This window comes from Saccopteryx bilineata, chromosome 9 (genome assembly GCF_036850765.1).
Source record: "Saccopteryx bilineata isolate mSacBil1 chromosome 9, mSacBil1_pri_phased_curated, whole genome shotgun sequence".
NCBI lineage: Eukaryota > Metazoa > Chordata > Mammalia > Chiroptera > Emballonuridae > Saccopteryx > Saccopteryx bilineata.
This window is the reverse complement of record NC_089498.1, coordinates 17,863,859-17,890,507: the sequence shown is the minus strand read 5'-3', so window position 1 is coordinate 17,890,507 and position 26,649 is coordinate 17,863,859. Positions and strand designations below refer to the sequence as shown.

The window sequence follows — 26,649 nt, the reverse complement described above, 5'->3', positions numbered from 1 at the left end:
CAGAGTCAGGAAGATGCAGGCTGGGGCCAGCAGCCAAGGCACAGAGTTCTCTTGGGTGCCGCCATTGTGCCAGCTGTCAGGGCAGGGTCAGAGGCTGCCCCTTGGGACCTCTTGGCTTGCAGCTGCAAATGGGCCCTGCTTGATCCCTCAGTTTGAGAAGGTGGGCCTGTCTCTTCTTAGCACACATCCTGTAGCTGACCCAGCCAGACTGGGGGTGGAGAGAGGGCAGCTGCCTGGCCCTAAGCCCAGGAGAGCAGAGGTTGTTGCAGGGCGCTGGGCCGGGTGAGAACTGGGGGAGCAGCAAGCAGGGGGTGTGGGGGTCAGGCCAGGACAGGAGCTGTGGCTTCTTCCTCCTGCTGCCTTCCTGAAGGGCCCTGTGGGAGCTCCCCCAATGGCCAGCCCTCTCTAGGGAGCTGAGGCCTGGGCCATCAGCCTCCTTCCCTTTCTTCCCTTGGTATTGGGGGCCACTTCCTACCAGGAGGTCTTTCTTGGACAGCATCAGCATTGGTGCTCAAGATATTGTCACAGGACAAGGGCCTGGCTGTGGCCCACACAAAAGCTCAGGGGGGCCCATGCTCAGAACCTAATTCAGGGCGGCGGACTCCACCGCAGCGCTTACCCTTCAGTGAGAGCCCCACTTTGGCCTTGGAGGACATCCTCCCTCCAGGCCTCATCCAGATGCCTTGGGTCCTGAATTCATCACTGGAGCCAGGGTGGAGGAATGTGGCTACTGCAGCCTGACTGTAGCCTGGGGCCCTCCCCCCTCCTCACCCCATCCCACAAAGGTGACTGCACAGAACTTGCCCCAGCCTTTTTGTGGCATTGTCTTAATGATTAGAGGCAGAGCTTGCCCCTTGCCAAGTCTAAACTGGGCAGCCCCACCCCTCCCCTGCTCCAGAGCCCCCTCTGCTGCCCGTGTACTATCCTGAGCAGAGGGACTGGGGGAGCCTCTGCCCGGGACTGACCTGAGCCAGCCTCCTGCCCAGGTCTTTGGGTCTTCTCCAGGCCATCCTGGGCAGACGCCAGGCCCTGGCCTCAGGCCCTAAAGGCGGAGGCGGTGCGGTCTTTGGAGTGAGCTGTGCAGGGCAGTTATCTGCCTGCTTGGTCACTGCCCAACCAGGGACCTTACTCCAGAGGGCCTTCCCACTGGCTCCCCTCTGGCCTCCCCTAGAGAAGCTTCTCCCCAGGCTCTCCTCTCCTTGCCATCTTCCCCTCTTGCTCTGTCCCATCTAGTAGTGGGACCCTAACTAGGTTGGATACTCCCTGCTTGCCTCCTGCCGTGGATCCCTCATGCTCAGAGTGAAAGCAGGGCCTGCAGGCCAGCCTGCACAACCAGCCTCCAGGCCCCAGACTGCGGCGGCACTGCCCTCACTCCTTTCCCTCTGCCAGCCCTGGCTGCACTCAGTTCCTCGAATGCGTCTGTCACTCGGTGGACGCCTCCAGGCTTTTGCACACACTGTTCCCTCTTCCCAGAGCACACTTTCATCCCCCAGGCTGGCCAGTGTGCCTCACCTCCACGTGCCGTGGCTCCTGTCCTGCCAGAACATTGTTCATACCTGCTTCCCAGTCACTCCTGGGGCATGAATTCCATCCTCCCTCCACCAAGGGAGGGTCGTGCCTGTCCTGTGCTCCTGGTGCTGGGGTCGGGGGCCCACTTGGGCAGGAAGATGACCATGGCGCTTTGCTGTAGCACCGTCAAGGCAGCATTCATTGTCAGGGGGCTATTGGCCTGTGCAGGGTGGGAGCAGGGCGTGGTGCCGGGACTCCAGCCCCCTGACAGGCGGCCCGCTGTTGTGTGCTCCCATAGTTACAGCTACATGATTGACAACGTGATCCTCCTCATCACGGGCACGCTGCACCAGCGCTCTATCGCTGAGCTTGTGCCCAAGTGTCACCCACTCGGCAGCTTCGAGCAGATGGAGGCCGTGAACATTGCACAGACACCTGCTGAGCTCTACAATGCCATTCTGGTGGATACACCCCTGGGTGAGCCACTGCGGTGGAGGAGGGAGGAGGGGGCGTCAGTATCGGTGTCTTGGTGTGGGGTTTGTGGACCCCTGGGGGTGACCCTGACTCAGAATTTGAGGCCCGCCCACTGCTGCTTGCCTTTATGTTTCCCTTGACTTCTCTGGTTCCTTCTTTCGCACCCTGCCTTCTCCTTTGCTATTGCTTTTGCTGGGCCAGTTGGGCTACCCCCAGCGCACAACTCATAACATCTAACTTTGTGGAACTAGAAGATTCCACAGAATGCAAAGGAAAGCTGAGCTTAAGGAGAGCGTTAAGAGGCCCAGGTCCCTCAGAGTCTTGGGAGTGCTGACAGATTGTGGCCCCAAGCAGGACAGGAGTTGCAGGCTGCCCATGAGCAGAGTAGGGAAGCAGATAGCTTCACTCGCCTTTCCTGAGCAGGTCCCAGGGGCCAGGTCAGGCAGTGTCCGGCAGGATGCAGGGTTCACATTAGAGGCCAAGGAAGGAGAACTGGGAGCTTCCTGCAGGGCCCCGCCTAGGCAGCGCTGGCTCCTGCCTGCCGGATCAGCTGGGTGGAAGGCACTAAGGCCGGCACCAGCTAGTGCCGTCATAGCCAGAGTCCCAGTCTCCTGGGCACCACTTCTAGGAAGCCACCAGGGTTGAACCACTGGGCTCCAAGCTGCACTTAGTCCCACACAAAGAGGCCTGAGTCCTGCCTACTGGCCTCATTTCTCATAGAAGCGCCCAGTAGTTCTAAGCTGTTTGTGGCTTCTTCAGTTTATCCATCTTCAAAGAAGAGACAAACTAGTGAGCCCACAGGTTCCCACAGGCTTTATCCTGCTCTGGCCTGTGCCCATTCAGATGCTGAATCATTCCTTGTCCTAAGGGGAAGGAGACTGGTTTCCTAAATGTGGGCCCCAGTCCTCTTGGGAGATGCAGAGATTTGGGCGTCAGACCCCAAATCCATGGTTACCCTTCAAGAAGGGAGGATGTCACAGCCTCTTATGCAAGCCTGTCTTGGCATGGCGGAGTTTGGGTCTGCCCCAGCAGCGATTAGATCATGTTATGGCTGGCCGCCTCCTTTATAAATCAGTTTTAGGAGCAAGAAAGCAGGAGAAACTCAGGTCAGTGTACATAGCCCAGGGTATTGCTTCTGCCATTTCCAAGGCAGTAACCAGGGTGGGGGGTCCCAGTATCCAGCCAGATGGACCTTGTAGCAGGGGCCTTCTGTGCCCTGCAGGAGTGCTTGAACACCAGCAGGATTCTTACCTAAGCTGAGTACACTCCCTCAGCCCCTCATACCCAGTCTTCTCTCCCCAGCGGCTTTTTTCCAGGATTGCATCTCAGAGCAGGACCTCGATGAGATGAACATCGAGATCATCCGCAACACGCTCTACAAGGTAATTCCCCCACCCCTGTGAGCAGCGGGAGACTGGCCTGCAGGCAGACGGGCTGTGGGGTGGGCCTGTGATTTCTGTGGGATGCTGGGGCAACGCACAGCTGCACCAGCTCTAACCCTGGGGGCCTATCTGCTCATTTCCTGGCTCCTGCGTTGGGCGCCAGGCTGCACGGAACAGGTTCTCCATCCCGAGGTGCCCATGGCGGGCCTAGATAAGATCAGCAGGAGTGGCAGGTGCTCCACAGCTTGGCTTGTCAGAGCTGGCTCCTGGGTGACTGCTCTGCCTGCCTCCCGGAGGGTCATGGGCCACCACCCAGGCCATCGCTGTCAGGCTCACCCTGCCTGGACCATTGCCAGCAAGGACATGCATGTGAGCAGAGGCAACAGTGTGCTCAGTTACGGTACGGGGAGGGACCCAGCCAGGAGTAGCTAGGTCTCTCTGTCCCTGTCAGGTTCCCAGGCCTAGAACCAGTGCCACATCCCATCATCCTCATCTCCCACTGTCTTCTGCTTCCCTGTCTGTGCCACAGCCTGGTGATCCCTGGAACTAGAGTAGAGCTTAGGATTCTTGAGTCAGCACTGCCCTGGCTTAAAGAGATGAGAAGCAGGGCTGGCCAGGGACCAGTGAGGGGCATTTGGGAGAGACTGGGCTGTAATTGCGGTGAGGTACTAAGCTGTGGTGCCGGGACCCGTGATGGGCCGCAACCAGAGTGTGGGTCAGCTGTGGGCAGGCCCTGGGATGGGGCTGAGGGTAGCACCTAGCTCTGAGAACATCTGTCTCTCAGATCTTTATATAAAGTGAGGGTCCTCTCCTGTCCTGGCTGGAGTGAGGTGGCTGACTCTTGGCTGCATCCTGAACCCAGGCCCTCCAGTCCCCCTGCAGGGGTCTGAGCCAGAGTACAGGGAGGGTCTGGTGGTCGTAAAGGGCCTAGAGGCTGCAGCGGTGTAGGCAGGGCAACAACATATGCAGAAGCAAGCATGGAGCATGGGCCAAGTGGCAGGCGGTTTGCTGTGGAAGTGCAGGCTGCAGACAGTCAGTAGGAGAGAGGTCTAGAAAAAGAAGCAGGTGCAAGATCAAGTCATCCAGGGCCTTGAATGCCAGGCCAGGAGTCTGAACTTTATCCTATGTGCAGGGCCAGCCAATTAAGGTTTCTAGCAAATCAGCCTCATCACAAAGCCCCTCTGACTGCAGTGTGGAGGACAGATTAGAAGGGATGCGCCCAGAGGTAGGAAGACACAACTTGAATCCTTGGGACTGCCTAGGAACTAGGTAGGCATCAGTCTTCTTTGTAAGATTCAAACTGAGGGCTCAGAGAAGTAAGATGGGTTGCCTGAAGCCACTTGCTAGATGCTGGCAGCCCTGGGGATCACACCTGGCTCAGCCTGTTTGCAAAGCAAGTGCTCTCATCTCTGCTAGCAGGACAGCAGGACAGCCAGTCAGCAGGGGGAGAGAGAGAGAGAGAGAGAGAGAGAGAGAGAGAGAATTGTGTATGCGTGCTCCTGCCCGCCCAGCTGGCCTGTTGCCGGGATCCCTGCCCCAAGACAGGGTAAGGGGTGCGGTTGTCCCCCCAGCCTCACCCACACCCTCACCGGGCCTGACTGGTTCTACCTGGAGTCACTGGTGAGGGCTGCTTGGGCACCAGCTTGTAAACACTGATCCAACGCTGCAGGCGCTGTGCCAGGACCGCCCGCCCAGCAGGCGATGTCCCAGCCCAGTGGCCACAGATGGTAGATTAGGCCGACCCTCAGCTCCCTACCGGGTGGGAACTGTAGGCAGCTGGCACAACAGCCCTGGGCTGGCAGACTCCTCCAGGGCACAGGGTGGGGGTGGAGATGTGACCTTGGTACCTGAGCCTTTGGGGTCTTGCCAGTTTTTTCAGCTGTCCTAGCCTCCAGAGGGGTCTGAGTCTGTCCCACCATCCTACCCCACCCTGGGTTCAGCCTCTCTGTAAAAGCTTGGGGCTTGCCTCGCCAACAGGAACTGCAGACCCCACTGGATGGAGCAGGCCTTGGGATTTGGGCACAGCCAGCTTGGCTGGCCACAGGGAAGGTCACTGGGGACAGAGCTGGAAGGACTGAACAGTACCCCCAAGCCGTGGTAGGGTTGGCAGCTGTTTCTGACACTCTGATTCCTGGGGACCTGCTATGTGATGGCCCACTGTCCCCTTCTAGCTTCCTACTCCCTGGCCTGTCCTAGACCTTTGTTTTCTGTGACTCCAGTGGTCAGGTCACCTAAGGCATCCTCTGAGCCTAGCTTTCCCTGTGGTGCTGACCAGGATGGGCCTGGGCTTGTTGACTCCTCGGCCTCATCTGCCATCTGCTCCTGTGGGGCAGCAGAGCTGGGGGACCAAGTCATCTGGCGGTGCGGGCAAAGGCCTCTGCCTCTTGGTGGGCAGACCTTGCTTTCCATGCCTCTCAGCCCTCACCCCCAAGAATAGTCTCTAGCCTTTGAAGCTAGAGTCCCTGTGACCATGCCACCAGAGCGGACCCAGGAGGATCTGAGTGAACAGAAGTCTCCAGGGAGGCTGCAAGACCATCCCCTTCCTTGACAGAGAGAGGTGCGGGGAAGGAAGCCTGTGTCTGGCTGCTTTTAAGAGTGAGTGCTGAGGCCCTGGCTGGTTGGCTCAGCGGTAGAGCGTCGGCCTGGCGTGCGGGGGACCCGGGTTCGATTCCCGGCCAGGGCACATAGGAGAAGCGCCCATTTGCTTCTCCACTCCACCCCCTCCTTCCTCTCTGTCTCTCTCTTCCCCTCCCGCAGCCAAGGCTCCATTGGAGCAAAGATGGCCCAGGCGCTGGGGATGGCTCCTTGGCCTCTGCCCCTGGCGCTAGAGTGGCTCTGGTTGCGGCAGAGCGACGCCCCGGAGGGGCAGAGCATCACCCCCTGGTGGGCAGAGCATCGCCCCTGGTGGGCGTGCCAGGTGGAGGATCCCGGTCGGGCGCATGCGGGAGTCTGTCTAACTGTCTCTCCCCGTTTCCAGCTTCAGAAAAATAAAAAAAAAGAGTGAGTGCTGAGCCTGCCCAGGCGGTGGCACAGTGGATAGCATGTCAGACTGGGACCCGGAGGGCCCAGGTTCGAAACCCCAAGGTCGCTGGCTTGAGCACGGGCTCACCAGCTTGAGTGAAAGGTCACTGGCTTGAGCATGGGATCATAGGCATGACCCCGTGGTCACTAGCTTGAGCCTAAAAGTCACTGGCTTGAAGCCCAAGGTCGCTGGCTTGAGCCCAAGGTCGCTGGCTTGAGCAAGGGGTCATTCGCTCTGCTGTAGCCCCCTGGTCAAGGCACATATGAGAAAGCAATCAATGAACAACTAAGGAGACTAAGGAGCCTCAACAAAGAATTGATGCTTCTCTCTCTCTTCCTGTCTGTCCCTATCTGTCCCTCTCTCTGTCTCTGTCAACAATAACAAAAAAAGAGTGCTGGGAGGGACTTGGGCCTGGGCTGACCTGTCTTCTCATGTTCAGCAGATCCTATTTGCCTGGGCAGGAAGTGCTTGTTCCCGCCGGCAGCTGTGTGTCCGGCCATTGCTCTGCAAGACTGACATCCATGTAGGCAATCATCATCCCTCAGCAGGAACTGGGCTGACAGTTGGCTCCTACTGCGTGATGTCTGGGGGATGGGAGGAGGGGAATGTGTTTAGTACGTAGGGGTCCAGGAGGGAGCAGAGCACCCAGTCTAGGCCATCTCCATGAACTCTGAGGAGTAACCTTTCTTCACTAGCCTGTTGACATGTGGTTTTCTGAGGCCAAGCAGGGAAAGGCAGGCAGGTCAGCAGGTAAAAGACAGAGTCCCCCTTTGAGCCTGGCCTTCCGTGGGATGACAGTGTGGCGGCACCGTACCATGAAGCAGAGTTGGCCAGAAGTTGTTCTGTCACTCCTGGCTTGGGGACAAAGCAGCAGGCTATCACCGCTTGGCTTGGGGGTTTGTGGCTGTTTCAGGGGCTCTGACATGGGGACTGCCCTAGCCAATCCATGGTTGTGATGTTTGGACTCACCATGAAAGGGGCAAGGGAGGGAAGGGGGAGGACTATGTGTAGGAGGCTTGGCGAGCGCCCAGTCTCCCCGTTTGGGCTGAGCAAGGCGCATGCTCTGCACAGGCCTACCTGGAATCCTTCTACAAGTTCTGCACCCTGCTAGGCGGGACCACGGCCGATGCTATGTGCCCCATCCTGGAGGTGAGTGCTGCCCACCCTCCCGCCTGCTGGTCCCTAGGGGAAGACAGGCCGAGGGGAAGCCCTGCTGACTGGCTGCCTTTCCCCCTCCCTCTCTCCTTGCCTATGCTCTGGCCCACAGTTTGAAGCAGATCGCCGCGCCTTCATTATCACCATCAATTCCTTCGACACAGAGCTGTCCAAAGAGGACCGTGCCAAGCTCTTTCCTCATTGTGGGAGGCTCTACCCAGAGGGCCTGGCCCAGCTAGCTCGGGCTGATGACTACGAGCAGGTTAAGAACGTGGCTGACTACTACCCGGTGAGTACCCTGGCTACAGGACCGAGGGGTGGGCATATTGGCACTCGCACCCCCACCACATACCTAACAGTACCTTCATGCTTGTGCTTACCACCACTCCCGTGGTCAGGAGTATAAGCTGCTTTTCGAGGGTGCAGGCAGCAACCCTGGAGATAAGACCCTGGAGGACCGATTCTTTGAGCATGAGGTAGGTGCCAGGCCTGCCTGTCATAGGGAGGGGTTGGTGGCTCAGGCCTGACTGCGGTCATGGCCACTTGCACACCACGCCTGCCTCTGTCCGCAGGTAAAACTGAACAAGTTAGCCTTCCTGAACCAGTTCCACTTTGGTGTCTTCTACGCCTTTGTGAAGCTCAAGGAACAGGAGTGTCGCAACATTGTGTGGATTGCCGAGTGCATCGCCCAGCGCCACCGCGCCAAGATTGACAACTACATCCCCATCTTCTAGTGCCCTGGCCCAAGGCTCCGACAAGTGTGTGTCTATGTGTGCTGTGACCAAGGCCGCAGCTCAGTTGCCTGCCCTGGGGGTAGCACATTGTCCTAGCAAGGGCCCAGCTTCCTTGGTCTTCTGAGACTGCTCTTGGGCCTGAAAGGGGGCTGGGTACCTGCTCCCCTCACCAAGGATGGACCAAGTCCCCCTCCAGATCAGGGAGGCCCCCTCAGCCGTTTACAGCCTCTGACACGTCTAAGAAGCATGTGGTCACTTTTGTGCCCCTCCCTTGAGCACCCCTGGGAGCAGTGTGAACCTCTTCTCCCCTCTGCGGGTCATCCCCAGAGCCATGGTCCAGGGGAAGCACTGTGTGTGTATCCTAGGGGCATGGGGAAGTAGCTGTGCATCCCCCTCCCTCAGCTCTGCCCCTCTGAACAATAAACTGCCCTCTCTAAGCCCGGTGTCTACTGTCTCCTTTGGGCTCTAGTTCTTCTTCTTTTCCCAGACCCCCACTTCCCTTGGGTGGACCCTTACTGAGCCCAGCTCCACCTTGCCTAAGCCTCTGCCTCCCTCCGTCAGTCTCAGTCGGTGGTCCCAGGCGGGCTCTCTCCTGAGCAGCCAGACTCCTCAGGGCAGGAGAGTCACTGGGGGGTAGCCCCTTCCTCTGTTGGAGGCTTGGGTCCTGGCTCTGGAGAGCCCTCGGGCCTCCCTATTTGCTTCACTGAGCTCCACCATTCCCAAGGCCAGGGTTATCACCCCCATTTCACTATGAGGAAACCCAAATCTATGGAGAAATGACTTGCCCAAGGCCGATGGAGGGGACAGGTGTGAACCAGAGTGTGTGCCCCAAACCTTGCTGAGCCCCAGGGGCTCCCCAGGCAGTCCCAGTGTCACACAGCCACAGCCTATCGCCCCCTCCAAACACAGTACCTCCCCTACTCTAGGAGAAATAAAAATTCTTTTATTTAAAAAATGGCAATCAGGCAAGTAGGGTAGGCAGCCTCCCTGTGGCATGGCGGGTTTGGGGTGGGTGCTCGGGCCCCTGATTCTTGAGCCAGTCAAGAACAGTTGAGATTCACTCTCTGAGTCACAGCACTGAGGCACTAGTGCTGAAAGATAGTCCTGAGGGGTCCCCAGCCTACCTCTTCACTTCCTAGTTTGCAGAGGCACTGACTGTGGGATCGTGTCAAAGGCTACAGCTATGTTTTGCCCTAAATTTCCCATCCAGCTGGATTCTCCAAGCTGCAGGGTGGAGCCTTGTACCCTGGAGGGTCTCTTTGGGCTCATGAAGCAATAGAGAGGCCCAGAGGTTCACTGGGAAACCTTAGCCTCACCAGGTCTGACCTGGGGCATGGGCATTGGCAGTGGCAGGGGGCTGGAGGGCATTGGCCAGGCTCTAGGGCACATGTGGGGGGTCACATGCCCAGGGGAGGCCCAAGAGCTCATGGGACCTCCTCTTCTGAAAGAGCTAGGCCATATGTACACACTGCTCATTGGGCCACTGTGGGGTTAGGGCCCGGGTTTGGGTCTGGGTCTGGTTCTTGGGCTGCATCTTTGGTGGGGGTAGAGCCAGGCTTGCCAGGCCGCAGTGCTCTTGGCAGACAGGGACTGATGAAGAAGGTTTGCAGGAAGCGGCGCTGTAGGCCCTCGGGCAGGTAGTAGTGGATGAAGTACATGAGCCCCAGCCCACGGCCCGGGTAATAGCGGCGTTGTGGCTGAGCTGCCAGCAGCGCGTCGATGATGGCATCTACAACCGGGCTGAGGTCGGGCAGTGCCAGGCTCAGCGAGTGCAGGAACTGCCCGTGCACGTGTTCAATGTAGTCCTCACCATAGGCCTGCAGCAGCTCTTGGGGTAGGCTGGCCAGCAGCAGCTGCTTGCGCCGCTCCCAGTTGCCCACATTTTTCACTGACTCTGGAGGAAAAGTGGTAAGATCAACGTGGGGTCAGCTAGGGAAGCCAAAGACAGACCTAGGTCTAACAGGCCAGTGACCCGCCTCCTGCCAAAACCATGCCCACTCTTCAGGCCTGCCCCCCATAAACCACGCCCACCCCTCTTTTCCAGCCCCAGGCCTCCCTACCCCCCAACCCTGACTTGCACCTGTTTTGAAGCAGCCGGGCTGGATGACGCTGACCTTGACCCCCCAGGGTAGAAGTTCACAGCTGAATATGTCCATGAGCAGCACCATGGCCGCTTTGGAAGTCCCGTAGGCCCCCAAGCATGGATATGGCATGTCTCCTGGGGATGGATGGGAATGGGGTAGCTAAGCCTGGGCCAGGGACCTCCAGCATCCCTCCCCATTCCAGGGGCTTTTTTCCTGTCTGGGAGTGCACTCACCTGCTGGGCTGCCCAGGGTCACAATGCGACCCCTGGACCGGCGCAAAAGTGGCAAGAGGCCCTTAGTCAGCTGCAGTGTACCAAAGAAGTTCACCTCCATGCAGCTGCGGAATGTGGCCACTGGAGACAGCTCTGCATCGGCCACTACATCATTGAAGCCCGCATTGTTGACTAGGCCCCACAAGCCTGAGGGCATGGAGCAGGGAGGGCAGCAGTGGGTCAGGCCAGCAGCAAACCTACACTCTCTGCTCCGTCCCTCACACCTACCCAGCCACCCCTCTCTGGGAGCCATGCCCACCGACCTGTGCTGGTGGTATGGGCCTTAGTGAACTCCAGGGCACGGCTAATGTCGGCTGGCTTGGTCAGGTCCATCTGCAGCAGCTTTAGGTGAGGGGAACAGCAGGCACGCAGCTCGAGGGCACCGGGGCTATCCAAGTTCAATACGGTGGCCAGCACCATGAAGCCCATGGCATCTAGCTTCTTGGCTGCCTCCTTGCCAAAACCAGAGTCACAGCCTGGCCAGAGCAGGGCAGCCAGTGAACTTCCACTGTGGCCCAGTCCAGCCCGAGACAACCCCAGGATCACCAGGGTCCAGACTGGAGCCAGACCCCTGGACACCCAAACTACCTGCAGTCAGCAGCCCTCTCTCCTTTCCTAGACCCATCTTGGCAGGCATCGCCCCTGGCTGATCATCTGCTCTTACACAGATGTCATCTCCAATTCTGCATAGCAAGCCCATCAAATATGGCTTACGAGTCCCACTTTATAGACGAAACTGAGACCTGCTAAGTTGCTTCCTAAAGTCACTTGGCCAGCAAAGAGTAATGTCAGGACTCTGTCCCACGTGAGCCTGAGACCCAGTCCCAGCCCTAATGTCCTTCTGCCGGCTTGATAGCAAGCTTCTGCTCAAACGCTCAGGATTACTGCACAGCCTCCCTTCCTCTCTCACTGCCCTTGCCAGGTTTCTTTCTCCTACCTGGACACTGCAGCGTCCCTGCTTTAGTCCTGCCCCATCTTAATCCCTTATATCCATTCTCTACCTAAGCAACCAGAGGGATCTTTCCAAAAATGACAATATAACTCTGCTGCTGAAAACCTCCCCAAGGTTCCCACAGTGTGTGGGATGAAGCCCCAGCCCTCTGCTCCCATCTTCCAGGCCCTGCCCAACCTGAGCTGGCCTGCCTTTCCAACCTCAACACCCTCTACGGCTGTTCCAGGCTCCAGGCAAGCAGGAGGCCCATTCCCAAATCACCCCTGCTCCCCACCCTTGGAATTTCAATCAGTGGCAACAGTGGGGCCTTCTCTGAGCTGCAGACCACTTGCCCCCAGGACAGGGACAAGGATGGATGGAGAGAACAGACTTGCATTTTTATCCCTTCCCACACCCACCAAGTGTGACCTGAGGTCAGTTACCACTCCTGAAAGCTTAATGTCCTGTCTTTGGTATGGAGAGAGGAACCGCCAGGCAGAGGCAGAGTGGGGTCCGATAAGCCTCTGCTTCCTTGATTGTTCCCACTCCAATCCTGGCTCTGTGGGCAGCGCCTCCTCCCTCACTGGTCTTCCCTCCCTGAGCAGAAACTGCCAAGCTGCTCTGCCTCCCCATCCTGGATGGTTCTGTACCCGCTCTCTGCAGTGAGGCACATTACACAGATGGGCTAGGCGCTTCAAGCTGGGCTTTGTGTGGCTGGGGGGAGGCATCCTTCCTGGACAAGCCTAGCTAGGGCAGGGGAGTGAGCACGTGTGTGTCCACTCGCCAAAGCAGTCCCCGCCCCAGAGCAGACAGGTCCTTCCCAAGGAAATTGAGGCTTCCCAGAGCCTTACCCCTGTTGTCCCAGCAGTTCGCCACATCTTGCACCCCTCTTACTCATGTGCAGTCATATACCTGTACATACCTCCAACCTACCTGTAGTGAGCTGTGAACAATACACTGGCTCATTCCCATGAGACTCCTGCCTCCCGTCAATGCACAAATATGCATACAAGGCACCCAGCCACTGGCCAAAACGCTGACCCCGGGCTGAGCTTCAAAGTAGCCTTGGCCAGTGGTTCTCAGGGGCATTCTCAGGGAGGGGGAGGCCACTCTGGCAGGTGGGGCAGGGCCTGGCCACCTACTTGTCTCAGTCAGGTGGTAAGGGGCCTCCAGAGTTTCCGGGCATTTGGGAAACTTGGAGGCTTATACCTGATGCTTAGATGGTGTGGGCTGGGCAGTCCTCTTCCCCTCCTTCATTGTGGGGCTTTGCAACCAGAGATGGGGGAGCCCACGTCACAGAAGGCATCCCTCCTCTCACTTCCCTCTCAGGCTCAAGACTAGAAGAAGTAAGCAGCACCAAAGCCTGGGGTGAGATCTCAGGAAAGACACTAGTCCTTGCAGATGGCCTGGGTCCTGTTGAGGCAGCTCAAAAATCAGAAGGCAGAGGGGGAAGCTGCCCATTCCTGGGGCAAGCTCACCATTTAGTACCTACGTCCTACCAGGGGGGTCTGTCATCTTTCTTCCTCACACTCCTGAAACTAGGGTCCCCTAAGGCTTCACACACTGCACTCAGAACACTGGTCGCTCCTAGCGGCCTGAACCCTCTTTTATCTCTACTCTCTTTGTTTGAAGCCCAAGCCCTCAGGCCACTTGCACCCTGCCTCAGCACAGTCTGGCTTCTTGCTTAGCATTCAAGGCTCCACCTGAGGAAACAACTTTGCATCCCACCATGTCCCACCACATCCCAGCCACCAGACTGAAGACTGTCCCCCATTCAGACCATGCTCATTTGTGCCTCAAGCCTTTGTTCCACACCCTTTGTCTCATACAGAACACCTTCCGTACTCCACCTGTCTCCACCCATCCTCTGAGGCCCAGCTCAAGGATGGCCTCCTCTGGGAAGTTCTCCGAGTTCCATCTGATCATGCAGGGCCTTCTCCTGGACTGAGATCTCCAAGAAGCCAGTCTGGTGGCTGCCCCCAGCCCAAGCCCGATGCAAAGGCAGAGCGCCCTGAGCACCTGTTCAAAGCCATGGGATTTGGGAGAGAGACTAGGCTGCCCTCCTCCCATACAATGGAGCCAGTGCCCCCTGGCCTTTCTCCCCCTCCTCACTTCCGGCGGGGCCTCAGCCCCCCTTTTCCTCCCCTCGATCTGGTGACAGATTTATTCCCTGCTCCAGACAAAGGGAGCTCAGCCAGGCGGCCAGAAACACCTGAGCCCGGCTCGCTAAGGCCTCCTTTCTGGGCACAGAGGACTAGGAGGAATGGGAGGTGGAGTGCAGACTCTGGACTCTACACCTCAGCAGTTTGAGGGTGGTCAGCCCGATCTGAGAGCCAGCTGAATGCCCAGCTACTTGTCATGGTGACCTCAAACTTTTCTGGACTTCAAGGATCCCAGCCAATTGGGTGGTGAGGTTCTCAACTGCTGGTCTAAGTGCCTTTCTCTGGCCCCAGGAAAGAGATACTGCATCCCATGTTAGGCAGAGTGGAAGGAGTGACTATCCTCGTAAGTCCCTCAGAGATTGCTCTCTTGGGGAGGGCCATAGTATAAATCACAAACTCCAAGAGACTCCAGCTTTCTCAGCGGCAGTCTCCCCTGCGCACCTGCCCACACTCTGCTCATTTTCCCTCCAACACTCCCCGCAGCGGCAGGCAATTAACCTAGACTTGGGAAGGTAAAATTGCTTCTTACTTAGTTCGCTCTCTGCACCCAAGGGAAGGGGACTCTTTCTATTCAGGGGCCCCTGCCTTGCCGTGCCCATGGGAACCCTCTGGGTGTCCGGTCCCGCCCTAGAAGCCTGGGTCCCCGCGCCCCGCGCACTCACCGGTGATGAGCACCGCGCGAGTGGCCACGGGCAGGCGTGGCGGGCGCGCCAGGCAGGACAACGCGATCCAGCCGGCAGCGGCCAGCACGGCGAGTGCAGCCAGCGGGGGCAGCAGGCGCTGGCACAGCCAGTCGAGCGCGGCCAACAGCGCCAGCGCCGCCAACAGCGGGCGGCCCAGACGTAGGTCTGCGCGCAGTAGCTGCAGCAGTGCACGGGCCGCCACGAGCAGCCAGGCGCCGCCCGACGGCCAAGGCCAGCGCTCCATGGCTGCCGGCCGGACTGGGGCGGGCCGGGGTAGTGGCTGGGCTTGGGGGTCGGGAGTAGGAAATCGGTGCCGGGGAGACGGGCGCGGGGTGCAGCAGAAAACGGACCAGGGCGGGAGAAATACTCGCTTTCTCTGTTCGCCCTCGGGCCGAGCTTATAAAGAGCCCCGGGGGCGGGGGAGAAGGCGGAGCGGAGGCGGGGAGGGGGCGTGGCCGTTCTCCATCAGTCCTGGCACCCAGAGCCGGGCAGGTGCCCCCGCCTCCGCCCCGCCCCGCCCCCGCAGCCAAAACTGCTTTCGAAGAAGCCGGAACAAAGTCCCAAAGTTGCTGCTGGAAGAGGAGACGCCCCGCCGTGGGGCCTGCCTGGCCTGAGAGAGGGCCCTACCGTCCAACCCTCGTGGTCAGCCTCCGCTCACCTCCGAGTTCCCACACACGCTCCCCGGCCTCTGAGCCGCCGCTCCCAGGTGAACACACCCAGCTCACACTTGCTTGGGGCACCTGAAGACACGCACAACCTCCCTCCAAGCGCCCTACACTGACAGTACGCCGCGGGGAACCAGATCGCCCTATCCGGCCGCCGCTACCACCGCGCTCCCACGCCGTGCGCGGCCGCAGAGCCATCGCACACACTCCTGGACACGCATTCACAAAACCCGGGCCACAAAAACCGGCTTGGGGAGGGGATTGGGGGAAGCAGGATGACCACCCGGCTCTTGGCCGGGTTCTTGGGAGTCTTTGCCCTACCTTCCCCTTCCCTGCCCTGGAGATGCACCAGCTGCACCTCCTCCTGCCACACAAGTTTATGTATGGGGGGGGTGCTGGTGGGGGAGAGAATGGGAGTCACAGGAAGCGGCTGGGCCTCCCATTACCTCCAGCCCACCCTCCTACCCCAGGGACTTCAAGAGCAGGGCCATTGGGGACACCTGGGGAGTCAGTGAGGGCAGCCTCTAGGACAGGGTGATGCCTGCCCTGTTCCCATTATTCCCCAGGGGATAAAATAAGCAATGTGAGTGTGGGTGCATTTCCCTCCCTGTGCGTATAAAGGTTTGTGTTTGTGTGTGGCCTGGCGGCCCCCCACCCTGCACACCCCCGTGTCTGGCACCTTGTGCTTGGCATTCATGCCAGGGTTCTGCCAGGCAGTAGGAATTGGTGCCAGTACCTGACTGCCAGGCCCTATGCTGAGGGCAGAAGGTACAGCCCATGGCAGAGGGGCTTCCTGCTTCCTGTGGGCTTCTGAGCCTTGCCCAGTATCTCATCCATGCCCACAGTTGATCCTAGAAGGTCATGGACCCCACCCAGCTCTGTTGCCCATTTTGTATTTTAAGTGCCCAGGCTGTGCCACAGCTTCAAAGCAATGCCTCCTCCAAAGCCTTCTCTGCCACCCAGGCATGGCCCCGTGGTGGCCCAGGGGTGTTTCAGTGAGTGGGGCTGGGAGTCAGACCCACTTAAGGGGACAGGCTTTGGGTAGAGAATCCATTTCCCATCCAGAGCACTCCTGTGTTCCTACATATTCCTCCTATAAGTTTGGGTGACAGACTAGGCTGGCTCTGGAAGGCAGGACTTGCTTGGAGAGGGTGTGTGACCTGACCTTGGGTATATGACCTTGTGTGCCTATATTTGTGTATACTCAAGTCCATGGGCTCCATGGCTTGTCTCTGCACACATGGAATGTCTCTCCCTGTGCCGTCACTTCGTATGTATTGTGCGTGTTTCCAGTAATTCTTCTATGGTCTGGGTCATCCTTTGGAAACTCAGGGAAACGTTTCTTTTCCAAAACCTGTTGAGTCCTCTTACCCTAAATCTATGGTCCAGACCCAAAGGTAGGCACAGCACCCTTGGCCTGACTCCCTGATCTGAGCTATATACCGGGATTGGTGGGACCCACTCCCCGCCCAGCTCTAGTCACCATGCTGAGAATCTGGCACTAGTTCCTCTAGCTTCAGTTCTTTAGAGGCTTCCCTTTGGGAGAGGGTGTGGAGGAGAGGGTGAGGTGGGGATCCCAGGCAGCCTTCAAGGTCAAGACCACGTAAGTAGTACCAGCACCTGTCAAGAGCAGGAGTTGAAGGGTTAGGGAGATGGAAATGAGAAAAGCAAGGCGAGAACAGGGATTGAGGAACAGGATCCTATACTGTCCTAGGAAGGGTCTGTGACTCACTGGAAAGCCTGTGATGGGGAGAAACCTGCTGAGAGCGGAGGGAATCGTCTTTTGCTGCAAAGTATAGGATGATTAGGATGGGGGGGGGGGGTGTCTCCAGCTCAGCTTCTGGGGCACTGCCACCTTAAAAGGAACCATTAGTCTTGTGTGGTCTGGGTCTTGCAGGACTAGGTGATCTGCCACATCTATCTATCTATCTTATCTATCTATCTATCTATCTATCTGCCCCCTGACACATTTCCTCTCACTTTCTAGGCCAGGAGGTCATGCCTTCTTCCCAGCATCAATGCTTTAGCCTCCTGTGACTCCTTCATGGGAAGGGGGAAGGGGTAAACTGACCAGGAGGAGATATTCTGGAAGTAGAAAGAAGGTGGTTTGGGCAGTCACAGCTGGGAGTGGCTGGCCCAACCCTGTCTGGGGCCCGGTGCCAGGTTGTGTCTGCCCAGGGGCAGAGAACCAGCCTCTGCCAGAACCAGGAGTCTGGGCTGGCAGGGGCCTCCAGGGAAGAGAAGGGAAGGGGGCAGGAGCCCCAGCAGATAAGGCAGGGCCTGGCAGGGACAGGAATGAAGGGTAACCAGGAGCAAAGCCTCTGAGCCCATAGCCTCCCTCCGTTCTAGTCCTGTCCCCATCCCCCAGCCCCTGTCAGAAAGCTGGTGAGCCAAATCCTTCGCATGCCCCCAGGCTTCAGAGGGCCGCGCAGCGGGTGGAAGGCTGGGGGGCTGGATGCCGGCTCCTCCAGCTGAGTCCAGCAGCTCACTGGCACCACCTGCTGGCCGTTAGGGGAGGGCATGGCTCTGAAGGGGATAAAGTGAAAATGACTGTCGGATTTGTGCTGGGCATGGGGTGCCAAGTGGCAGCCTTCAAAAGCTCAGGCTCTACCCCCTGACTACACAGTAGGGTTCCTGGAGTCAGGCACTCCCTTATCACCACTTCCTCCCTTTGGTCCAGCTCAGAGGAGGCAGCAGAGTCCCAGAGATGCCCTACCCTGCACTCTGTTCACCCCTGGCACCCCATTACCCCTCCTTCCTGGTCTGATGGCAGAGGGGCCCCAATGGCCAGTCCCTCCACCTGGGTTATGGATCCCATCCTCGAAGACAGCATCCTTTTATTGAGTCCCCACTGCGTGCTGGGCCCTGTGCTGGGTGGGCCACACGGATATGATACACTAACTGCTGGGCCCTTCCCAGCGGCCAGAACTCAGGCTCTGGCCCCTCCCACTGGGAAGGAACCACAATAAAGAACTGCTTTTACCTCAGTCCTCTCTCCCTCTCCGCAAGCATTGTTTTCACGCACTCCCCTCCCCCATTTTCAGCCACATTTCTCTAAAATTGTCAACCATCACCGTTGCCACTCTCCTCTCCCTCAGTCTAGCTCAGAGCCACCTTTCCCTCCTGACTTCACCAAAGGTCATCGGTGAATGACATTTTAGCCCCCAAACACCCTACACATCTCTGCCTTCAGTTAACTTAGCTTCCTTGAAGCCTCTCCCGTGGGGCCAGTCCTCATGCCCCAGCCCCTTCGACCCGGGGGCGCCAGTGAGGCCACCGCTGAGGGGGCCCCCACCCCTCAGGTTCCTCTTTGGAGCTTCTCTTTCTTCGGGGGGGCCTCTGGCTGTGGACACCCACTACCTTCAGCATGAGCTCATCTTCCTACTCACATGCTGGTGACTCCCACGCTCCTTTCCAGCCAAGGCCTCGCTCTGGACTCCGGGCCCACATGTCCCCTTGGACGTGCCTGCAGATGCCTCCCTTGGACATGCTTAAGCCCCTTACACTCAGCATGCCCGAAGATGGCCTCATCTTTCCTGGTTCTGACAGCACCCTCCCCCACATCACCCCTACTCTTTTTTTTTTAAATTTTTTTAATTTATTCATTTTTAGAGAGACAGAGAGAGAGAAGGGGGAAGGAGCTGGAAGCATCAACTCCCATATGTGCCTTGACCAGGCAAGCCCGGGGCTTTGAATCAGCAACCTCAGCGTTTCCAGGTTGACGCTTTACCCACTGCGCCACCACAGGTTCACTCCTACTCTTCATTCCACGCGCTGGCCTCCAAGGCTCCTGGTCTGTCCCAGCCCTGGGGTGCACGGGCCTCACCCTAGCCCTTTGTAGGGAGTATTATTACTATTTACATTCAAGGAAACTGAGGCTTCCAGAGGCTGAGAAAATGGTTCAAGGTCTCAAACTCAGATACACTTGAGTTTGGATCTTGGACCAGCCCCACGATTCAAATCCAGGTGTCCCTCAGTCCAAAGTCCAGGCTCCTGAGAACTGTGCTACGCTGGGCCATGTTGCTGAGCTCCTCAGACTTCATGAGAAGGGACAGGAGAGCTGCTGAAGATCTTAAGCAAATGAGGCCCTGTTCCAGTTGGTCAGGAAAAGGATTTGGGGACAGGGGAAGAATGGAGGCTGGGAGTCCTGTTGCTGAATGCAGACGAGGGGCAGAGAGGACTCTTTTGGACAGAGTCTGAGGTGCTTATGGACATGCAAGGGTTGAGCCCAGAGGTGGCTGGGTGCCTGTGGTCCCCAGCACACCACTCACGTGGCTGGGAGATAGCTGACTCACCTCCTCGTGCTCTGGGCATGAACTGAACCCCTCTCCATTTTCCACGGTACCCCATCTAGACTGTGTACCTGGAAATCGGCTCCTTCGGTCCTTGGAAGAGGGGAGAGGGGAAAGTGAGAGGCAGCAACATAACATACGCTTTCAAACTCTCCTCTGAACTTTTAGTTTGCCTCTGAGATTGAAGGCAGGTGTTTGGAAATTAGGGCCCTCGAGTTTGGGAAATACTACAATAATGTCTCCTGAAGGGTTTTCTGGGCCAGCCCAAGGGAGAGGCAAGCCCCAGCGGGGAACACTTACCCGGAGAACTTGGCTGACTCCAGGTGAAACCGGCCTTCTTGGATCTTGCTGTGTGGCTTTGGGCTATTCATAAGCTTCTGTTACATTTACTGTTTGCCGTATGCCTGGCTTTTGTATCCAACTTGCTCGTACTTTATTTACTTACTCTCCTCACGTTATCACTATGAAGCAGGTACTATCATTATCCCCTTCCTATATGAAAGAAAGCAGACTCACAGAGGTTAAATGACGCGCCCTACATCACATAGCTGGCCAGACACTACGCTCCTAACCATCAGACCATCACGCCGCACTGCCCCCTCGCCTTCAGCCTAGGACTTTGGCATTGTGCAGTGGGCAATCACTAGGCAAAAGACTATCGACCTTTTAAAATTTGCTTCTGGAATTAGAAACATGTCTCCCAACGGTAGAATTAAGGCAAGTTGTTAAAACTAATTCCAAATCTTGCTTCCTTACAGCTTCCATCACCCCTGATTCAGGCCTTTTCTGGGCAGAACAACTGCAAGAGATACAAAACTTAGTTGCTGTTGGCTGACTGGTTTACTTTATTTGCATATACATAATTCAGCCCCACCCGCGGTGGCGAATACCAGCCCGGTGGAAGCTGAGGCTGTTTTCTGATTACTGGTGGGGAGGTCTGTGTGTGTGTTTTTTAAATAAACTGAAACCAGATGGAAGGAGGTTTTGTTCACAGCCTGTCCTAAAGTTTTCTCCAGCAAATTCCTTGAAAAGCCAACCACCTATGAATGGTGCCTGCCTCCTCGGAGGTCCGGGTCCTTGCTGCTAGTATGCAAACAGTGAACGGGGTTAGGATTTCTAAAAGTGAAAACCAAAGGAGAAAAAGAAGCTTCTAGGCCCAAGGGCTCTCAGGAATGGGGGATGTGTGTGTGTTAATTTCCTGATTTGTGCCCTGGGCTGGGGCTTGAGTCAGAGTCACCCGGACTGACTATTTGGTGAAAATATGGTTTCCAGACCCTCCACATATAACTCCATTTGCAGCACTAACTGCTGACAGGAGACTCCCCCACCCCCAGGGCTCAGGAGGGTTTGAGTTTTGAGTCAGTGGAAGGGGTTATCCCCCCTACAAGGGACCCAAGCCACTCTCGTTTCCATCCTAGAAAGGCCAGTTGTTCAAGGTGATTATCGAAATATTTTTAACTGCCAGCTAGGTCGGGGGCTTTGTCACATCCCTCGAGCAGCTCGTTAAGCGGTTCCCTGTTCAAAGAGATGAAGCAAGTGCACCCACTGGTCGCTGTGCCAGGGGGTGGGCATTTTTCTTCGGAACGTGAATTGAGCATTGTCATAGTGAAGCATGACCCGGTCCCCAGGCAGGGGAGAACACTTCTTTTCCAGCTCTGACCTTCATTCCTAGCTCAGAACACTGCTCTCTTGGATTCTGAGCCTTTTCAGATAATTGTGTCAGGTTACATAAGGTTTCGAGACATGAACACTCAAAGGAAATTCCACTGGGAACGGGCCTGAGAAGTTCCCTAATATAATCTGCTTTAAAGTATTCGAGGAAAAAATGCAGGTGCCTCAGCCCTGTGTATTTCTGTAATAAAGTAGGAACAGGCAACAACTTTGCATGCACATGCCTTTCCCCACAGAAATGAGCGAGCAAAATGATAGCTTTCACGGGGAGTGGGAATACCCCTCCCCAGGGAGCACGTGCACGGCTGGGTGGAGGTCGGTTGCAAAAAGGGCAGCTTTAACCAGGATGCCACGGAAATCCTTACCACAGCAGGATACCATTTTCCCCCCTTTCTGCAACTTAGGTAACACATGTGGTAAATATAAGCCTTCAGTTTTCCAAGAAACATAACATAAAAAACTGAATTACTGGCAGAGAAACTTTAAAATCTTTGCTTCCTAGGACTCTGCGGACACATTTTCCACACACCATGATTTTATTTCATTTGCCTCCAAGGGACGGCCCTGCAGCAGCTCTGTTGCATAAGGTGCTGTTTCCAAACACCTTGTTCCCAACTAGAGGCACACAGTAAGTTTTATCTAGATCCGAGAGAGTTCTGGAGGGGTGACATCGTGTTCCAAGCTGCCCTGGTTATAGTCAACAGTGGGAACGCTGCCAGAGCCTTCTCACTGAGGAAGCTGGGAGAATATTCTAAATACCGAACGGCAGTTCTTTCTTGAAGCACAAAGTGGTCGTAAAAATCACTTAACAAGAAAAAATTAATGGGAGGAAAATATCTTGAGTGTAGCAAATAAAAAACAACTTTTACGAGGGACATGGAAAAAATAGTTTTACTACGAAGGGACGGTAATATAAGGAAAGTCCATTTTACACCAAAAATAAGTCAGCAAGTAGTAGTTACTTCACAAAAGGCCTCACAAAAGAATTCCTATAAACAGCACCGTCCTTTCCTTTGTTCTTTCCTTTCCTCCTTCCTTCATTCGATAAACTTCAACTGAGTGCTTACTATGACCCAGGCTTTGTGCTAGGGAAGCCATCATGAGCTAGAAAAACACATTCCTCTCCTTGTGGTCTGTCTGGCTGGAGGGACAGCCCCTGATCTGATCACTGCACAGAAGGAACTAGAAAGCAGAGTCCCCTGGTGCTATGTGGCAGCAAAGCCACTTCTATTTTGAGGGTGAGAGAAAACTCTCTTGGAGAAAGTGATGTTCCAGGCAGTTAGAATGTCATGTGCAAAGGCCCTGTGTAGAGGGAGCCTGCTCCTTTGAGGAAAGGGAGTCCAGAGGGATGCAGGGGTCAGCTGGAGCCATAGGGCAAAGGAGGTCTTGGAGGCTGTGGGGAGGAGGAGGTTTTGATTCCAATTTTATGGCATATAGAAACACTGCTCCCTGGGGGAGCAGGGAGAGTCACTGAGGGTTGTAAGCAGGAAGTAAAATAATCTGCTTGGCTTAAAAAAAAAAAAAAAAAAAAAAAAAAAGACAGCCACAAACTGTGAGGAGAATGGACTGACAGTGTGGGGAGCCTACAATGGAAGCAGAAAGACCAGCCAGGAGGCCGCTGTGCTTGCTGGGGCAAGAGCTGCTGGTGGTCATGGGGACCGGCCAAGTGGATGGGCTGACTCATCCAGGGCCCATTGGAAAGGGTACTGTGACCCAGATGAAGTGGACTCAAGCAAGAGCTGTGGCTGACCTCGTCCCACCCAGGCTAAACTGATCATTAAAACTTAATTCTATTAGTTGATGAAATGGATAGCATCATTCCTGGTAGAAAGACAAATATGGTCTAGATTATGTGTATCAGTGTTTACTACCAACTGAGTACTCTGTTTTTATAGGCCTGACCACATTTTCAGGCTTCATTACCACCCACTATAATAGCTATTGTTACCCCATTTCACATAGGAGCAAACTGAGAATTAGCAAGGTTAAGGAATTTGTCCTGCTAGTGACTGGCAGAACTAGGGTTGAAATGCATAACCACTGGCCTGCCCTGGGACAAGCGACAACTCCAGGAAGCCTGGGCAAACACTGGCACTAAGGATGGGCCTCTGGTTCTGGCCCAGGGCAGGATGAGCCGCCTTTGCCCGCCAGCCGCCCGCCCAGGAGTATCTTCCGGCAATCCTAGGAGCCATGTCAGCCAGCTTGGGAACTTCTCACACACGTGTAAGCACAAGCCCTCACAACCACAGTGGGCTTTTTCTCCCTGTGGTCTGGGCTCTTCTACCCTAGGCAGACCTGCCCTGTAGGTCATGGAAAGCAGCTCTGGGCAGGAACAAGTTCTGCCCTAGGGACTGACTTCTGTTCCAGAAAAATGTGTCACATTTTCATAGAAATTGGCCAGAGGAGGTGGGAGGAGTTGGAACAACACTCCACGTGAAGGGAACCCTGTGGGAAAAGGCCTGGGGGTAGGAGTGAACACTGCAGGTTCCAGGAATTGCATAAGCCTTACAGGCACAGGGATGAGGAGGTGGACAAGAGCTTGCTGAGCGGGGTGGTGGGAGCCATGCTTTGGTGTTTCAATTTGTTTAAAGGCAAAGAAACCCTGCTTATCTTAAACAGAAGACTGGTTCGGTGATGTTTTCCTTTTAGGAAGATTTTTGCCACCTGTCTGCTTGGGAGCAGGCAATTTGTGGCCTTCGTCAGTCGAAGATGGCCTGGGCAGTCTCCGACTCTGGAATGGAGACCACAGCATGATGACAAATTCAGAAGAATGTGATTAAACTGCCTATACCTTTAAAAAGCAAATTTGGCCTGAGGGAGTCCTCAGATGGTCTGACCTGGAGTCACTCAGACAGACACTGAGTGTCACTTGCCTTTTTGTTTCAAATGAAACAGCTGTAATTGCTTACATGTATGTGTACTTAACTCTATTTGAAACTTACTGTACTAGTTTCTTGTTGCTGCCATAACAAATTGCATCAAATTTAGTGGTTTAAAACAACACAAATGTATTATCTTACAGTCCTGGAGGTCAGAAGCTTAAAATGGGTCTCATAAGGCTAAAGTCAAGGCACAGGCAGACTGGTTCCTTCTGGACGCTCCAGGAGAGTATATGTTTTCTTGTCTTTTCCAGCTACTGAGGCCCCTGGATTCCCTGGCTCATGGCTTATTCTTTCATATTCAACACCAGCAGTGTAGTGTTTTAAAATTCTTCTGACCTATGCTTTCAGCAGCACATTCTCTTATAAGGCCCTTGTGATCACACTGTCTCTAGGTGGATAATCTTCCATCTCAAGATCCTTACTCATATCTGCAAAGTCCTTTTGCCATGTATGGTAACATAGTCATAGGTTCCAGAGATTAGGATGTAAACATCTTTGGGGGCTTAATTTGTTAAAGTGGGATTACCACTGCTTTAACAAATTATGAGAAAGAATGACAAGTCTGGCAGCTAAGAGGAGGATGGACTGGAAGCAGGCAGGCTGATGTTAGGCAGACCAGACTGGAGGCTGTTGCAGAGTCAGCAACAAAGATGCTGGTGGTCTGGGCTGGAGTGGAGTGGGAAGAATGAACACAGGACATGTTTTAGAGGGAGGATTGCATGGTCTGGGAACTGTTGGGGTTAGATGGGCAAGGACTAGGAGGAGACTCAGTAGATGGTAGTGCCCTTTGGAGGGCCCAAGGCGAAGAGCAGGTTTGTGGAAAGGACAGAGGGCATGTAGGGACATGTTGCACCTAGATACCAATGGGAAATTCAGGAGAGGTGCCTGGGAGGGGGTGGACCCAGGTCTAGACAGCTGTGACTCTTGGGACCTTCTTTTTCCTGTGGGGATACAGGGTTTGTTTTCTACTTTGATTTCTGGTTACTATCTCTGTTTGACCCTCAGTTCTCCTACTCCAGATAAGACTTGAGGAGCCTTCTTGTACTTCTGAGGCCAGAGCAACACTGATCCTTATTCCACATCAAGTTTGAGTTTATCAGTCCTAGAAACAAGGCTTTTAAATCAGAGAGAGATAAAGTCACTTGCACAAGACTCACAACTGGCATGTGACAGAGCAGGATTTGTTATGTTGTTGTTACCATATGCTTGGGAGCATGCATTTCAGAGGTTGGGATGTGTTCTGGCCAGTCCAATTTGAGCAGGTAACTAGCCACTCACCATTTTAAGGCCTTGGAGATGTGGATATGGCAGCTGGCAGGAAAGTGGAAGACAAAGCCTCTTCCTTTCTTTTAAGAAAGCCCGAGTTCATGGGCGAGTCCAGTCTGACTGTCCCTAAGGAAAAGGGGAGAGCTTTCAGGGATAATGGGTCCACAGGGAGGTTCCCAGGCAGAGAAAGAGGAGAGAGTCCGCAGCCGTGGAACAGAGGTAGCAGGTGCCTGTCCTGTGTTGCCCCAGGGGAAGCAGGCATGGCCCCACAGAGCCTAAGGCCTGAAAGTCCTTGTGGATGTGACAAAGGCTATGGCTCAGTGCCAGAGAGGACCCAAGACCAGAGGGTGCTTTTCAGAATATTGCCGTAGGAGATCCTGCTCCTTAGAATAACTTGGGTAAGAGGAGCTTAGTGAAGACCAAGATCGAATTTCCCACCAGCCCGAAAGATGGGGGCTCCTAGCAGGATTTATGCCTGAGTTAAAAGAAATAAATAAGGGAGTTACTTTGCACAACATATTTTAAGCTATTATATATACAGTGTGTCTATAAAGTCATGGTGCACTTTTGACTGGTCACAGGAAAGCAACAAAAGACGATAGAAATGTGAAATCTGCACCAAATAAAAGGAAAACCCTCCCAGTTTCTGTAGGATGAGGTGGCAGCATGTGTGCAAGTGCAGATGATGATGTAACACCGTGTATACAGCGGAACAGCCCATGGCCATGCCAGTCGAGATATGGACGGTACAGAGGAAAGTTCAGTGAGTTCTGTGGCTCGCTAAATTTGAATCAGTGACCAAAGTGCAACGTGAATATTGGTGCGTTTATAACGAAACGCCACCCCATAGGAATAACATTACTCAGTGGGATAAGCAGTTGAAGGAAACCGGCAGTTTGGTGGAGAAACCCCGTTCTGGTAGGCCATCAGTCAGTGACGAGTCTGTAGGGGCTATACGGGATAGCTACCTAAGGAGCCCTGAAAAATCTGTGCGTGAGCCTACATCGAACTGCACTGAATAGGTATGAAACTGGGAGAGTTTTCCTTTTATTTGGTGCAGATTTCACATTTCTATCGTCTTTTGTTGCTTTCCTGTGACCGGTCAAAAATGCACCATGACTTTACGGACACACTGTACTTCACACTTTTCCTGACCAGGCGGTTGCACAGTGGATAGAGCGTTGGACTGGGATGTGGAGGACCCAGGTTCGAGACCCCAAGGTTGCCAGCTTGAGAGCAGGCTCATCTGGTTTGAGCAAGGCTCACCAGCTTGGACCCAAGGTCGCTGGCTCGAGCAAGGGGTCACTAGGTCTGCTGTAGCCCCACGGTCAAGGCACATATGAGAAAGCAATCAATGAACAACTAAGCCACAATGAAGCATTAATGTTTCTCATCTCTCTCCGTTCCTGTCTGTCTGTCCCTATCTGTCCCTCTCTCTGACTCTCTCTGTCTCTGCCACATATAA

General features: G+C 55.2%; 2 protein-coding genes across 3 annotated transcripts in view; one reads left to right on the top strand and one right to left on the bottom strand.

Annotated features, from left to right (window-relative positions):
- ATP6V0D1 (ATPase H+ transporting V0 subunit d1) overlaps positions 1 to 8,713 on the top strand; it is a 51,294-nt gene extending 42,581 nt beyond the window's left edge. The window contains exons 3-8 of the mRNA XM_066243276.1: positions 1,808 to 1,986; positions 3,286 to 3,365; positions 7,459 to 7,536; positions 7,655 to 7,831; positions 7,941 to 8,018; positions 8,115 to 8,713. Coding sequence (XP_066099373.1) covers positions 1,808 to 1,986; positions 3,286 to 3,365; positions 7,459 to 7,536; positions 7,655 to 7,831; positions 7,941 to 8,018; positions 8,115 to 8,276 — 754 coding nt within the window. The 3' untranslated portion in view covers positions 8,277 to 8,713. The remainder of the gene's footprint in view (positions 1 to 1,807; positions 1,987 to 3,285; positions 3,366 to 7,458; positions 7,537 to 7,654; positions 7,832 to 7,940; positions 8,019 to 8,114) is intronic.
- Positions 8,714 to 9,197: 484 nt separating this feature from the next.
- On the bottom strand, positions 9,198 to 20,038 carry HSD11B2 (hydroxysteroid 11-beta dehydrogenase 2). Of its 2 annotated transcripts, XM_066243393.1 has the most exons (6): positions 19,666 to 20,038; positions 19,369 to 19,458; positions 10,896 to 11,108; positions 10,594 to 10,779; positions 10,357 to 10,494; positions 9,198 to 10,170 (listed from the first exon to the last, which is right to left on the bottom strand). In XM_066243393.1, exons 2-6 carry the CDS (start codon positions 19,421 to 19,423, stop codon positions 9,749 to 9,751), a joined length of 1,014 nt encoding a protein of 337 aa, XP_066099490.1. In that variant the 5' UTR covers positions 19,424 to 19,458; positions 19,666 to 20,038; the 3' UTR covers positions 9,198 to 9,748. The 2 variants fall into 2 exon arrangements, with proteins under 2 accessions (XP_066099490.1, XP_066099489.1); XM_066243392.1 differs by lacking the exons at positions 19,369 to 19,458; positions 19,666 to 20,038 and adding an exon at positions 14,388 to 14,793.
- Positions 20,039 to 26,649: the final 6,611 nt, after the last annotated feature.